This window comes from Mercenaria mercenaria, chromosome 2 (genome assembly GCF_021730395.1).
Source record: "Mercenaria mercenaria strain notata chromosome 2, MADL_Memer_1, whole genome shotgun sequence".
In the NCBI taxonomy this organism is placed as follows: Eukaryota; Metazoa; Mollusca; class Bivalvia; order Venerida; family Veneridae; genus Mercenaria; species Mercenaria mercenaria.
Window position 1 is genome coordinate 52,824,920 of NC_069362.1, and position 17,011 is coordinate 52,841,930.

Below are 17,011 nucleotides of genomic sequence, written 5' to 3' on the forward strand. Positions count from 1 at the left end.
GGTGGGGGGAGGGGGGAGGAGAAGTGTATGAGGGTATAATTTGTGGGATGTGGGGGTATGACAGATTCTGGTAATACGAAACATTACGAGATATAAGTGACATTGAGAAGCTTTAACTAATGGCATTTCAAAATCTGACACTAACTACCTTGACCTTTGAGGTATCTGGCTCTAAAGCAAAAGATGTCTGCGCCTAACAGATCAATCCTTATGTGAGGTATGATGATTATAATGGCAATTATACTTAAGAAGATATAGTGAACTTGAGAAGCTTGTCATAAAACTTTAACCATTACTATACATAACATCTGACCCAAGTGATCTTCACTTGTATGACATATACCTGCCTTTTTCTTAGACCAACCCAGCATGATATCATTTACCCTCAAATAAGGGCTGGTCTTGGTAAGGGGCAGACATCTTTTGGTCACTTGTCAAGTACCACAAACATCAAGATCACTGAGGTCTGATATAGTGCTGGTTCAAGTATTATGGAAAGCCCCTCAATTTCACTACATGTCTTCTTAACTGCTGCCCCTATTATCATAAATTTTACATAAGGATTAATCTTAATGAGTGGCAGTCATCTTTGGGTTTAGGGTCAGGTATCTCTGATGAATATATAGAAAGCAATTGTTTTCAATATCTCAGAATAGCATCTCTCAGAATGACATGAGCTTCTCAATTCAAATGGAAAACAAAAGGTGTGATGGCCTTTTGTTACAATGTGTTAAACGTTTAAAGATCAAATGGCAAGTAATCAGCAATTAGAGTGACACCTTGTGTCAGTTTTGTTGTTCATAGTTTGGTCACAGTTAAAGACAATATTTGATCTTTAATGAGTATCATATTATGTAATGATTTTTGGTATTTATTTCTTCAAAATACTATTGATTGAAAAAAAAAAAAATTCTTTAAAACATAAACTACTCTTATCTATTATGGAACGTAACAGCAATCTTAGTTTTTAGTCTAGACAGTTAGTGCAGAGAGTAGTTTTCCTTTACCGCAATGGCAAAAATCGTAAACAAACTTGTTTTGAAGTTGGAAAATCATCTATACCTGTGTATAATATGCACCCATGATTCGAGGGTAGTCCTGATGGTTAAAGAACTGCGCATTATACACGAGTATCTATGGTAAGTCTAAATCAAACACATTTAGTAACAAGAGGGTCATGATGACCCTGAATCGCTCACCTGAGCAATATGAGCCACATGTTTAAAATGGCACACTGATGCTAAAATATTAGAAAGTAGGTCACATTCATGGTCACTGAAAGTCAGTTTTAAGATCGATGTGCAAAACTGTACATGTCATCCAAATTTCAAGGCTGTATCTTAAACAAGAGGGTCATGATGACCCTGGATCGCTCATCTGAGTAATATGAGCTACATGTTTCAAATGTCAAACTGATGATAAAATATTAAGAAAGTCAGTAGGTCACATTCATGGTCAATGAAATTCAGTTTTACGATTTGTGTGCAAAACTGTGTATGTCATCAAAATTTCAAGGCTGTATCTTAAAAAACAAGAAAGTAGGTCAGTAGGTCAAGGTCACAGTCAAGTGACATAATATTACTTGGGGTCATCAGGTAATTGTAATTAAACAGTCTTGGAAATAGGATCAGATGATTTTTTAAGTATTTTTCCTATATAACTCACATAATAACTAAGTGACCCCAGGGCGGGGCCTCTTTTAACCCCAGGGGCATAATTTGAACAATTTTGGAAGAGGACGACTAGACAATGCATCATACCAAATATCAAAAGCCTAGGTCGTATGGTTTCAGACAAGAAGATTTTTAAAGCTTTTTCCTATATAAGTCTATATAAAACATGGGACCCCCAGGGCAGGGCCTCTTTTCACCCAAGGGGTACAATTTGAACAATTTTGGTTGAGGACCATAAGACAATGCTACAAACCAAATATCAAAGGTCTAAGTGTTGTGGTTTCAGACAAGAAGATTTTTAAACTTTTTTTCCTATATGTCTATGTAAAACTTGGGACGCCCGGGGCGGGGCCATATTTGAACCTAGGGGGATAATTTGAACAATCTTGGTAGAGGACCACTAGATGATGCTACATACTAAATATCAAAGCCCTAAGCCACGTGGTTTTGTACAAGAAGATTTTCAAAGTTTTCCCTATATAAGTCTATATAAACCATGTGACCCCCGGGGCGGGGCCATATTTGACCCTAGGGGGATAATTTGAACAATTTTGGTAGAGGACCACTAGATGATGCTACACACCAGATATCAAAGCCCTAGGCCCTGTGGTTTTGGACAAGAAGATTTTTAACGTTTTTCCTTTCAGTTGCCATGGCAAACAGAGTTCTGCATGGAATTCAATTCTTTGAACAATTTTGGAAGTGGGCCACCCAAGGATCATTCCTGTGAAGTTTGGTGTAATTCTGCCCAGTGGTTTTCAAGAAGAAGATTTTTTTAGAAATTGTTGACGGACAACTGACGACGGACTACGCACGATGCACGACGGACATCAAGCGGTCACAATAGTTCACCTTGTCACTTAGTGACAGGTGAGCTAAAAACGAGAAAGTTGGTCAGTAGGTCAAGGTCACAGTCAAGTGACCCCTAATCGCTTGTGGTCATCAGGTAATTATAATTAAACAGTCTGGGAAATATAATCTAACAATTTTTTAAGTATTTATTCCTATATAACTCATATAACAAGTGACTCACAGGGCGGGGCCTCTTTTCACCCCAGGGGCATAATTCGAACAATCTTGTTAGAAATCCACTAGGCAATGCTACATATCAAATATCAAAGGCCTAGGCATTGAACTTTCAGACAAGAAGGTTTTTTTCTCCCTATATAAGTCTATGTTAAATTTGGGACCCCCAGGGCTGGGCCTATTTTTCCCCCAGGGGCATAACTTGAACAATTTTGGTAGAGGACCACAAGGCAATGCAACATACCAAATATCAAAAGCCTAGGCCTTGCAGTTAAAGGCAAGAAGATTTTTAAAGTTTTTTCCTTTATAAGTCTATGTAAAACTTGAGAACCCTCGGGGCAAGGCCTCTTTTCACCCCAGGGTTATAATTTGAACAATTTTGGTAGATGACCATAAGGCAATACTACATACCAAATATCAAAGGCCTAGGTCTTGTGGTTTTAGACAAGAAGATTTTTAAAGTTTTTTCCTATATAATTCTATGTAAAACTTGTGACCCCCGGGGAGGGGCCTCTTTTCACCCCAGGGGCACAATTTGAACAATCTTCATAGAGGACCATAAGATGATATCACATGCCAAATATCAAGGCTCTGTGCCTTGCGGTTTTGGTCAAGAAGATTTTTAAAGTTTTTCCTTTTGGTTGCCATGGCAACCAGAGTTCTGCATGGAATTAAATTCTTTGAACAATTTTGAAAGGGGGCCACCCAAGGATCATTCCTGTGAAGTTTGGTGTAATTCTGCCCAGTGGTTTTCAAGAAGATTTTTTTAGAAATTGTTGACAGCCGCACGCCGCACGACGGACATCAAGCGGTCACAAAAGCTCACCATGAGCCTTTGGCTCAGGTGAGCTAATAACTGACAGAGATAGAGTGAAAATGCATCATTAACCTTAAGTAAAATGGGGGGCATATTTCATGAATTATTGGTGAAGAGTTATGGCCCTTGTGTCATATGATGTGGGTGATGATCAGGAACAACTACTTTTAAGTTTGAAGCAAATCAGAGCTAAAGCAGAAGTGCATCAAAACTTAAACCATGCTATGGACACAGATGCTGGCACCAGAGCGAGTATAAAAAGCTCTCAATATACTTCCTATAGTCAAGCTAAAACTGCCTGAATATTAGCAAGAAAAGGGGATCAATACATTTCTACTGTCAAGATTAACAAACCTCCAGTTAGTAGCAATATAAGGAGATCTGAAGCCATCTTCACTTTCTGTTGACTTTCTTCGCTGTATTCAGCATTCTCGTCAAGATTAATTTGAGCCATTTTAATCAGGTGTTTACATAGATCTGTGTGAGCTAGTAAATCTTTGACTTCATCTGAAACATAGAAAGTGCTATCTTCAATAAAAAAATAAAACAACCCCTGTAAATCATGGTGCACTGTAAAGTTACACCTCTGGAAATCATGATACTCTGTAAAGTGTAAATACTCCACAATAAGTCTACTCCAAGTGTTGTTGATTAAGAAATAATATATCTCATTTAGTGATTTGTCGCTTGGAGTTCAGATGCGAAGGAATTATATCACGAGGGCACAGCCCGAGTGATATAATAATACGCATCTAAACGATAATGATTTTATTCAAGAGCAAATCACTAAATGAGATATATTATTTTGATTCTACCACTTCACCAAGGACTTTAAAGTACATCCTTTACGGCATTCATTAAATATTTGCCCATTTTCAATTGGTTTCTTTTCCAGCGTGCCGCTATATGCCGCTTGACGCAATGACGTAATAACTGTGAGGTCAGAACAGTGAATTGTTGTATAATAATGCACTGTTTTCAGACTTCTTTGTTTAATAGGAAAAGGCATCGGATCGTGTTAGAATCCTCTGTAAATCATGTTGCACTGTAAAGTTACACCTCGGGAAATAATGATACTCTGTAAAGTGTAAATACTCCACAATAAGTCTACTCCAAGTGTTGTTAATCCTCTGTAAATCATGGTGCACTGTAAAGTTACACCTCTGGAAATCATGATACTCTGTAAAGTGTAAATACTCCATAATAAGTCTACTCCAAGTGTTGTTAATCCTCTGTAAAGCATGGTGCACTGTAAAGTCATACCTCTTGAAATCATGATACTCTGTAAAGTGTAAATATTCCACAATAAGTCTACTCCAAGTGTTGTTAATCCTCTGTAAATCATGGTGCACTGTAAAGTTACACCTCTTGAAATCATGATACTCTGTAAAGTGTAAATATTCCACAATAAGTCTACTCCAAGTGTTGTTAATCCTCTGTAAATCATGGTGCACTGTAAAGTTACACCTCTTGAAATCATGATACTCTGTAAAGTGTAAATATTCCACAATAAGTCTACTCCAAGTGTTGTTAATCCTCTGTAAATCATGGTGCACTGTAAAGTTACACCTCTGGAAATCATGATACTCTGTAAAGTGTAAATACTCTACAATAAGTCTACTCCAAGTGTTGTTAATCCTCTGTAAATCATGGTGCACTGTAAAGTTACACCTCTGGAAATCCTGATACTCTGTAAAGTGTAAATATTCCACAATAAGTCTACTCCAAGTGTTGTTAATCCTCTGTAAATCATGGTGCACTGTAAAGTTACACCTCTGGAAATCATGATACTCTGTAAAGTGTAATATCTCCACAATAAGTCTACTCCAAGTGTTGTTAATCCTCTGTAAATCATGGTGCACTGTAAAGTTACACCTCTGGAAATCCTGATACTCTGTAAAGTGTAAATATTCCACAATAAGTCTACTCCAAGTGTTGTTAATCCTCTGTAAATCATGGTGCACTGTAAAGTTACACCTCTGGAAATCATGATACTCTGTAAAGTGTAAATACTCCAAGTGTTGTTAATCCTCTGTAAATCATGTTGCACAGTAAAGTTACACCTCTGAAAATCATGATACTCTGTTAAGTGTAAATATTCCACAATAAGTCTACTCCAAGTGTTGTTAATCCTCTGTAAATCATGGTGCACTGTAAAGTTACACCTCTGGAAATCATGATACTCTGTAAAGTGTAAATACTCCACAATAAGTCTACTCCAAGTGTTGTTAATCCTCTGTAAATCATGGTGCACTGTAAAGTTACACTTCTGGAAATCCTAATACTCTGTAAAGTGTAAATATTCCACAATAGGTCTACTCCAAGTGTTGTTAATCCTCTGTAAATCATGGTGCACTGTAAAGTTACACCTCTGGAAATCCTGATACTCTGTAAAGTGTAAATACTCGACAACAAGTCTACTCCAAGTGTTGTTAATCCTCTGTAAATCATGGTGCACTGTAAAGTTACACCTCTGGAAATCATGATACTCTGTAAAGTGTAAATACTCCACAATAAGTCTACTCCAAGTGTTGTTAATCCTCTGTAAAGCATGGTGCACTGTAAAGTTACACCTCTGGAAATCATGATACTCTGTAAAGTGTAAATACTCCACAATAAGTCTACTCCAAGTGTTGTTAATCCTCTGTAAATCATGGTGCACTGTAAAGTTACACCTCTGGAAATCCTGATACTCTGTAAAGTGTAAATACTCTACAATAAGTCTACTCCAAGTGTTGTTAATCCTCTGTAAAGCATGGTGCACTGTAAAGTTACACCTCTGGAAATCATGATACTCTGTAAAGTGTAAATACTCCACAATAAGTCTACTCCAAGTGTTGTTAATCCTCTGTAAAGCATGGTGCACTGTAAAGTTACACCTCTGGAAATCATGATACTCTGTAAAGTGTAAATACTTAGCAAATAATCAAGGCTTTCGAGTTGTTTATCGTCTGATTTACCACGGTTCAGAGTTCAGATGCATAGGAATTGAACCACGAGGGCGTTAGCCTGAGTGGTTAAATACTGAAGCATCTGAACGATGAACCGTGGTAAATTAGACGATAAATAACAAGAAAGCCTTGACTGTTTTCATTCTGACATGCTCATTGATATATTTAAATAGATATTATACTGGACTTCCTTTACGCGAGGAGTAATGTATCGAACGTCATGCGGCAATATGACGTTAATTATGACGTCATAATGCTCTCTTACCGGTCCGCGCGTCAACCGTTGTTTATCGCAGAATATATCGAGCTTGATTTTCTTCTTTGTTTAACTGGAAATCAAATCGAGCCATGTTAGAATCCACAATAAGTCTACTCCAAGTGTTGTTAATCCTCTGTAAATCATGGTGCACTGTAAAGTTACACCTCTGGAAATCATGATACTCTGTAAAGTGTAAATACTCTACAATAAGTCTACTCCAAGTGTTGTTAATCCTCTGTAAAGCATGGTGCACTATAAAGTTACACCTCTGGAAATCCTGATACTCTGTAAAGTGTAAATACTCTACAATAAGTCTACTCCAAGTGTTGTTAATCCTCTGAAACATGGTGCACTGTAAAATACACCTCTGGAAATCATGATACTCTGTAAAGTGTAAATACTCTACAATAAGTCTACTCCAAGTGTTGTTAATCCTCTGTAATCAAGGTGCACTGAAATACACCTCTGGAATCATGAACCTGTAAAGGTTTAAAGTTATCCCAGTGTGTAATCCTCTGTAAACAGGTGCACTGTAAAGTTAACCCTGAATCATGTCTTGTAAAGTGTAAATACTCCAAGTGTTGTTAATCCTCTGTAAATCATGGTGCACTGTAAAGTTACACCTCTGGAAATCATGATACTCTGTAAAGTGTAAATACTCCACAATAAGTCTACTCCAAGTGTTGTTAATCCTCTGTAAATCATGGTGCACTGTAAAGTTACACCTCTGGAAATCATGATACTCTGTAAAGTGTAAATACTCCACAATAAGTCTACTCCAAGTGTTGTTAATCCTCTGTAAATCATGGTGCACTGTAAAGTTACACCTCTGGAAATCCTGATACTCTGTAAAGTGTAAATACTCTACAATAAGTCTACTCCAAGTGTTGTTAATCCTCTGTAAAGCATGGTGCACTGTAAAGTTACACCTCTGGAAATCATGATACTCTGTAAAGTGTAAATACTCCACAATAAGTCTACTCCAAGTGTTGTTAATCCTCTGTAAAGCATGGTGCACTGTAAAGTTACACCTCTGGAAATCATGATACTCTGTAAAGTGTAAATAATTAGCAAATAATCAAGGCTTTCGAGTTGTTTATCGTCTGATTTACCACGGTTCAGAGTTCAGATGCATAGGAATTGAACCACGAGGGCGTTAGCCCGAGTGGTTAAATACTGAAGCATCTGAACGATGAACCGTGGTAAATTAGACGATAAATAACAAGAAAGCCTTGATTGTTTTCATTCTGACATGCTCATTGATATACTTTAATAGATATTATACTGGACTTCCTTTACGCGAGGAGTAATGTATCGAACGTCATGCGGCAATATGACGTCAATTATGACGTCATAATGCTCTCTTACCGGTCCGCGCGTCAACCGTTGTTTATCGCAGAATATATCGAGCTTGATTTTCTTCTTTGTTTAACTGGAAATCAAATCGAGCCATCTTAGAATCCACAATAAGTCTACTCCAAGTGTTGTTAATCCTCTGTAAATCATGGTGCACTGTAAAGTTACACCTCTGGAAATCATGATACTCTGTAAAGTGTAAATACTCTACAATAAGTCTACTCCAAGTGTTGTTAATCCTCTGTAAATCATGGTGCACTGTAAAGTTACACCTCTGGAAATCATGATACTCTGTAAAGTGTAAATATTCCAAAATAGGTCTACTCCAAGTGTTATCAGTCCTCTGTAAGTCATGGTGCATTGTAAAGTTACACCTCTTGATATCCTGATATTCTGTAAGTGTAAATACTCTATAATAAGACTACTCCAAGTGTTGTTAATCCTCTGTAAATCATGGTGCACTGTAAAGTTACACCTCTAGAAATCCTGATAATCTGTAAGGTGTAAATATTCCACAATAAGTCTACTCCAAGTGTTGTTAATCCTCTGTAAAGCATGGTGCACTGTAAAGTTACACCTCTGGAAATCATGATACTCTGTAAAGTGTAAATACTCTACAATAAGTCTACTCCAAGTGTTGTTAATCCTCTGTAAAGCATGGTGCACTGTAAATTTACACCTCTGGAAATCCTGATACTCTGTAAAGTGTAAATACTCCACAATAAGTCTACTCCAAGTGTTGTTAATCCTCTGTAAAGCATGGTGCACTGTAACGTTACACCTCTGGAAATCATGATACTCTGTAAAGTGTAAATATTCCACAATAAGTCTACTCCAAGTGTTGTTAATCCTCTGTAAATCATGGTGCACTGTAAAGTTACACCTCTGGAAATTCTGATACTCTGTAAAGTGTAAATACTCCACAATAAGTCTACTCCAAGTGTTGTTAATCCTCTGTAAATCATGGTGCACTGTAAAGTTACACCTCTGGAAATTCTGATACTCTGTAAAGTGTAAATACTCCACAATAAGTCTACTCCAAGTGTTGTTAATCCTCTGTAAATCATGGTGCACTGTAAAGTTACACCTCTGGAAATCATGATACTCTGTAAAGTGTAAATACTCCACAATAAGTCTACTCCAAGTGTTGTTAATCCTCTGTAAATCATGGTGCACTGTAAAGTTACACCTCTGGAAATCATGATACTCTGTAAAGTGTAAATATTCCACAATAAGTCTACTCCAAGTGTTGTTAATCCTCTGTAAATCATGGTGCACTGTAAAGTTACACCTCTGGAAATCCTGAAACTCTGTAAAGTGTAAATACTCCACAATAAGTCTACTCCAAGTGTTGTTAATCCTCTGTAAAGCATGGTGCACTGTAAAGTTACACCTCTGGAAATCATGATACTCTGTAAAGTGTAAATACTCCACAATAAGTCTACTCCAAGTGTTGTTAATCCTCTGTAAATCATGGTGCACTGTAAAGTTACACCTCTGGAAATCCTGATACTCTGTAAAGTGTAAATACTCCACAATAAGTCTACTCCAAGTGTTGTTAATCCTCTGTAAATCATGGTGCACTGTAAAGTTACACCTCTGGAAATCCTGATACTCTGTAAAGTGTAAATACTCCACAATAAGTCTACTCCAAGTGTTGTTAATCCTCTGTAAATCATGGTGCACTGTAAAGTTACACCTCTGGAAATCCTGATACTCTGTAAAGTGTAAATACTCGACAATAAGTCTACTCCAAGTGTTGTTAATCCTCTGTAAAGCATGGTGCACTGTAAAGTTACACCTCTGGAAATCCTGATACTCTGTAAAGTGTAAATACTCCACAATAAGTCTACTCCAAGTGTTGTTAATCCTCTGTAAAGCATGGTGCACTGTAAAGTTACACCTCTGGAAATTCTGATACTCTGTAAAGTGTAAATACTCTACAATAAGTCTACTCCAAGTGTTGTTAATCCTCTGTAAAGCATGGTGCACTGTAAAGTTACACCTCTGGAAATCTGATACTCTGTAAAGTGTAAATACTCCACAATAAGTCTACTCCAAGTGTTGTTAATCCTCTGTAAAGCATGGTGCACTGTAAAGTTACACCTCTGGAAATTCTGATACTCTGTAAAGTGTAAATATTCCACAATAAGTCTACTCCAAGTGTTGTTAATCCTCTGTAAAGCATGGTGCACTGTAAAGTTATACCTCTGGAAATCATGATACTCTGTAAAGTGTAAATATTCCACAATAAGTCTACTCCAAGTGTTGTTAATCCTCTGTAAATCATGGTGCACTGTAAAGTTACACCTCTGGAAATCATGATACTCTGTAAAGTGTAAATATTCCACAATAAGTCTACTCCAAGTGTTGCTAATCCTCTGTAAATCATGGTGCACTGTAAAGTTACACCTCTGGAAATCATGATACTCTGTAAAGTGTAAATATTCCACAATAAGTCTAATCCAAGTGTTGTTAATCCTCTGTAAATCATGGAGCACTGTAAAGTTACACCTCTGGAAATCCTGATACTCTGTAAAGTGTAAATATTCCACAATAAGTCTACTCCAAGTGTTGTTAATCCTCTGTAAATCATGGTGCACTGTAAAGTTACACCTCTGGAAATCCTGATACTCTGTAAAGTGTAAATATTCCACAATAAGTCTACTCCAAGTGTTGTTAATCCTCTGTAAATCATGGTGCACTGTAAAGTTACACCTCTGGAAATCATGATACTCTGTAAAGTGTAAATATTCCACAATAAGTCTACTCCAAGTGTTGTTAATCCTCTGTAAATCATGGTGCACTGTAAAGTTACACCTCTGGAAATCATGATACTCTGTAAAGTGTAAATACTGCACAATAAGTCTACTCCAAGTGTTGTTAATCCTCTGTAAAGCATGGTGCACTGTAAAGTTACACCTCTGGAAATCATGATACTCTGTAAAGTGTAAATACTGCACAATAAGTCTACTCCAAGTGTTGTTAATCCTCTGTAAATCATGGTGCACTGTAAAGTTACACCTCTGGAAATCATGATACTCTGTAAAGTGTAAATATTCCACAATAAGTCTACTCCAAGTGTTGTTAATCCTCTGTAAAGCATGGTGCACTGTAAAGTTATACCTCTTGAAATCATGATACTCTGTAAAGTGTAAATACTCCACAATAAGTCTACTCCAAGTGTTGTTAATCCTCTGTAAATTATGGTGCACTGTAAAGTAACACCTCTGGAAATCATGATACTCTGTAAAGTGTAAATATTCCACAATAAGTCTACTCCAAGTGTTGTTAATCCTCTGTAAATCATGGTGCACTGTAAAGTTACACCTCTGGAAATCATGATACTCTGTAAAGTTTAAATACTCTACAATAAGTCTACTCCAAGTGTTGTTAATCCTCTGTAAATCATGGTGCACTGTAAAGTTACACCTCTGGAAATCATGATACTCTGTAAAGTGTAAATACTCGACAATAAGTCTACTCCAAGTGTTGTTAATCCTAGTCATGATAAACTGTTTGGTTAGAATACTGAAAAAGTATGAACACTTATGCCAAGCATTTTTATCCAAGGTGTCATACATTGACGCTAACGTTGAATCACATAGTTTTTTGTTTTCTTCCTCCACCTTTGCTGTCCTTAAGCCATTCTGGACCACTTGCAAATATCACTTGAGGATCAAGGCACAGATGAGTGAACACTGTTGTGGCTTCAATAGTTTATAAATTTCAGTTGCTGTTTGCAAAACTTATGGCGAGGTAAGGAACCAACTGTTGCCAAAGGTAGATACAATAAAGTTTATGTCGAGGTAAGGGACCAACTGTTGCCAAAGGTAGATACAATAAAGTTTATGTCGAGGTAAGGAACAAACTGTTGCCAAAGGTAAATACAATAAAGTTTATGTCGAGGTAAGGGACCAACTGTTGCCAAAGGTAGATACAACTAAGCAGTTGAAGCAGTTAATTCGGCCACTGTTTGGATAGTGAAATAGGTTGTGTATCGGGTAGGAACCAATTTAGCCGAAGTTGTGACTTGACATAAAGTTGCGAGGTAGGGACATTTGAATTCTGCACATGCTTGATAAAGAGAATATTACAGCACAAGTCATATAAAATCCTTCAAGGTGTTAAGATAGTACAGAGGTAAGGTAAATGGTAGGCTCAAGTTTACCATTGAGTTGTGACCTTGACCTTGAGCCAACATGGCTGACTCATGGGTTCAGTACATTGTCTTCAAAATTTATGTCGAGGTAAGGGACCAACTGTTGCTGAAGGTAGATACAATAAAGTTTATGTCGAGGTAAGGGACCAACTGTTGCCGAAGGTAGATACAATAAAGTTTATGTCGAGGTAAGGGACCAACTGCTGCTGAAGGTAGATACAATAAAGTTTATGTCGAGGTAAGGGACCAGCTGTTGCCTAAGGTATATACAATAAAGTTTATGTCGAGGTAAGGGACCAACTGTTGCTGAAGGTAGATACAATAAAGTTTATGTCGAGGTAAGGGACCAACTGTTGCTGAAGGTAGATACAATAAAGTTTATGTCGAGGTAAGGGACCAACTGCTGCCGAAGGTAGATACAATAAAGTTTTTTTCGAGGTAAGGAACCAGCTGTTGCTAAGGTAATACAATAAAGTTTATGCTGAGGTAAGGACAACTGTGCCAAGGATAATACAATAAATTTTTGTATGGTAAGGAATCACTAGCTGTGCTAAGGTTAATAAAACTTGTGTTCAACTTTTCTACATATGTTATGTACATTTTAGCTAGTCATAGTGAGACTTAAATAGATAAATGGACAACTTATCCCACTAAATATATGATATCGAGAACTGAATGACTTGCCCAACCCTGCTCAATCTAAGACATTGAGAAATGAACAACTAATTCCATGCTGCTAAATCTGAATATCTTACCCCACTCTAAATCTTAGATATTGATAACTGAATAATTTGCCCCATTGCAAAATCCACGCCATCAATAACTGAATAAATTATCCCATGCTGCTAAAGCTATGATATCTGGAAATGAATATCTTACCTCACTCTGCTTTTATGACATTGAGAACTGAATATCTTATCCCACTCTGCTAAATCTGCCATATCGAGAACTGAATAACTTAACCCATTCTGCTCAATCTATCAATCTATGATATTGAGGACTGAATACCTTACCCCACTCTGCTTAAAGTACCATATCAAGAAATGAATATCTTACCCCACTCTGCTAAATCTGCCATATCGAAGAACTGGATAACTTGCTCCATTCTGCTAAAACTATGATATCATGAACTGAATAACTTACCCCACTCAGATAAAGCTATGAGTATATCAAGAACTGTCTCATACTGTTCCTCTCCACTTGGTGTTCCCAGAAAGTCCACCAAAGCTTGACAAAGATTTGATGACAGTAATTTCTCCTTACATAGTTCTGAAAATAAGTAACAGACAAGAATAGTGTCTATCAATGTGAACACCAACTTGTTAAAGCAGGAGTACACTGGTAGCCAGTTACCACTATACTCACTCTGCTACGGGTAGCCAGTTACCACTATACTAACACTGTTACTGGCAGCCAGTTATCACTATACTCTGCTATGGGTAGCCAGTTATCACTATACTAAATTTGTTACTGATTGCCAGTTAGCACTATACTAATTCTGCTACTGGTAGCCAATTACCACTATACACACTGTGCTATGGGTAGCCAGTTATCCCTATACTAACTCTGCTACAGGTAGCTAGTTATCACTATACTAACTCTGCTGCTAGTAGCCAGTTACCACTATATTAACTCTGCTATGGGTAGCCAGTTACCACTATACTAACTCTGCTACGGGTAGCCAGTTACCATAATACTCACTTTGCTAGGGGTAGCCAGGCCCCAATTTCACGAAAAAACTTAAGTAGTTGCTTAGCTAAGTCTGTTATTTCAAATGCTTGTTTTTGCCTTTTATGCATCTTCAATGTTGACTTTTTCATCTATATCAGACCAGTACCTGACTATTTCATAGATCAAATCACAACAATTCTTAATTTTACAGAAAATGAAGTATAAGAAAAAGAAATATACTTAAGCAAATACTTAAGTTCGTTATATCGTGCTTATATAGAAATATCATATTTGCATGACTGAAATAAGTACTGCAGACAAATACTACTAACCATAGTTTATTTTAGCTTTAAATACATTAGTATAGAAAAAATCAACATCAAATAACAATAGCTTAAGCAATAACACGATTTTAAAATAGCAGACTTAACTACTTAAGTTTTTTCGTGAAATTGGGGCCAGATGTCACTATACTAACACTGTTACTGGTAACCAGTCATCATTATACTCTGCTATGGGTAGCCAGTTATCACTATACTAACTCTGCAACTGGTAGATAGTCATTGCTATACTAATTATGCTTTTAGTAGCCAGTTATCACAATACTAACTCTGCTACTGGTAGCCAGTTATCATTATACTAATTCTGCTACTGGTAGATAGTCATTGCTATACTAACTATGCTACTAGTAGCCAGGTATTACTATACTAACTCTGCTATGAGAAGCCAGTTATGACTATACTAACTCTGCTACTGGTAGCCAGTTATCACTATACTGACACTGCTACTGGTAGCAAGCTATCACAACACAGACTTTCCTACTGGTAGCCAGTCAACACTATACTCACTCTGCTACTGGTAGCTAGTTACAGGTAGCCAGTTATCACAATACTGACTCTGCTACTGGTAGCCAGTTATCACTATACTAACTCTGCTACTGGTAGATAGTCATTGCTATACTAACTATGCTACTAGTAGCCAGGTATTACTATACTAACTCTGCTATGGGAAGCCAGTTATGACTATACTAACTCTGCTACTGGTGGCCAGTTATCACTATACTGACACTGCTACTGGTAGCAAGCTATCACAACACAGACTCTCCTTATGGTAGCCAGTCAACACTATACTCACTCTGCTACTGGCAGCTAGTTACAGGTAGCCAGTTATCACAATACTGACTCTGCTACTGGTAGCCAGTTATCACTATACTAACTCTGCTACTGGTAGATAGTCATTGCTATACTAACTATGCTACTAGTAGCCAGGTATTACTATACTAACTCTGCTATGGGAAGCCAGTTATGACTATACTAACTCTGTTACTGGTGGCCAGTTATCACTATACTGACACTGCTACTGGTAGCAAGCTATCACAACACAGACTCTCCTACTGGTAGCCAGTCAACACTATACTCACTCTGCTACTGGCAGCTAGTTATCACTGTACTAACACTGTTACAGGTAGCCAGTTATCACAATACTGACTCTGCTACTGGTAGCCAGCTATCACTATACTTACTCTGCTACTGGTAGCCAGTTATCACTATACTAACTCTGCTATGGGTGGCCAGTTACAACTATACCAACTCTGCTACTGGTAACCAGCTATCACTATACTTACTCTGCTATTTGCAGCCAAATTTCACTATACTAACTCTGCTACTGGTAATCAGTTATCACTATACTTTGTTACTGATAGCCAGTTATTACTGTACAAAATCTGCTATTGGTAGCCAGTTATCACTACATTAACTCTGTTACGGATATCGTTATCACTATACTAACTCTGCCACAGGTAGCCAGTTATCTCTACACTAACTGTGCTACTGGTAGCCAGTTATCACTATACTAACTCTGCCATGGGTAGCCAGTTATCTCTATACTAACTCTGATATAGGTAGCCAGTTATCACCATACTAACTCTGTTACAAATAGCCAGTTATCACTATACTGACTCTGATACTGGTAGTCAGTTATCACTATACTAACTCTGTTATGGGAAGCCAGTTACTACTATACTGACTCTGCTACTGGTAGCCAGTTATCACTATACTGACACTGCTACCGGTAGCCATTTATCACTATACGAACTCAGCTACTGGTAGTCAGTTATCACTATACTAACTCTGCTACTGGTAGCCAGTCATCACTATACTAACTGTGCTACTGGCAGACATTTATCACTATATTAACTCTGCAACTAGTAGCCCATTATCACAGTACTAACTCTGTTACTAAACGTGAGTTATCACTATACTAACTCTGTTATGGGAAGCCAGTTATCACTATACTGACTCTGCTACTGGTAGCCAGTTATCACTATACTGACTCTGCTACTGGTAACCATTTATCACTATACTAACTGTGCTACTGGTAGCCAGTTATCATTATACTAACTGTGCTACTGGTAGCCAGTCATTGCTTTACTAACTGTGCTATACTAGTAGCCAGTTATCACTATACTAGCTCTGCTATTGGAAGCCAGTTATGACTATACTAACTCTGCTACTGGTAGCCAGTTATCACTACACAGACACTGCTACTGGTAGCAAGTTATCACAATACAGACTCTCCTACTGGTAGCCAGACATCACTATACTAAATCTGCTACTGGTAGCCAGTTATCACTATACTAACTCTGTTACAGGTAGCCAGTTATCACAATAATGACTGCTACTGGTAGCCAGGTATCACTATACTAACTCTATTACTGGTAGCCAGTTATCACTATACTAACAGGGGTTCCACTAGACCTGAAAACCCATGAGTCCCAGGACCCTTGGGTCCAAATTTTGAAGGGTCCTTTTCCAAAATACAGGAGTCCTGTCCGAACACGTCGATACAATTGACTATATATTCTTATATAGTAGTACGTAATAAATAGCTAATAAAACAATATAACCAACATCATGTTACAGCATAATAACAATGTCTGTTTCAGGTCATATAATCTCAAATTGTAAATTAATATTTATCAAAATTCATATTAATTTGATTAGGTTTTTCTTCAATATTTTAATTTTTAACAGAAAAGTGCTAAAACACTCTGTAAAAATGTATCCAAAACGTACTATCCAGATACTGTTACACTTT

The 17,011-nt window shown here is 37.4% G+C and overlaps 1 protein-coding gene across 2 annotated transcripts in view; it reads right to left on the reverse strand.

Moving 5' to 3' along the window:
• The window catches only part of LOC128555127 (rap1 GTPase-GDP dissociation stimulator 1-like), a 139,169-nt gene that overhangs the window by 47,031 nt on the left and 75,127 nt on the right, over positions 1 to 17,011 (reverse strand). For both annotated transcript variants that reach the window (XM_053536634.1, XM_053536635.1), the window contains 2 exons: positions 13,388 to 13,513; positions 3,871 to 4,023 (listed from right to left, as the gene is read on the reverse strand). In XM_053536634.1, the coding sequence (XP_053392609.1) occupies positions 3,871 to 4,023; positions 13,388 to 13,513 (279 nt within the window). The remainder of the gene's footprint in view (positions 1 to 3,870; positions 4,024 to 13,387; positions 13,514 to 17,011) is intronic.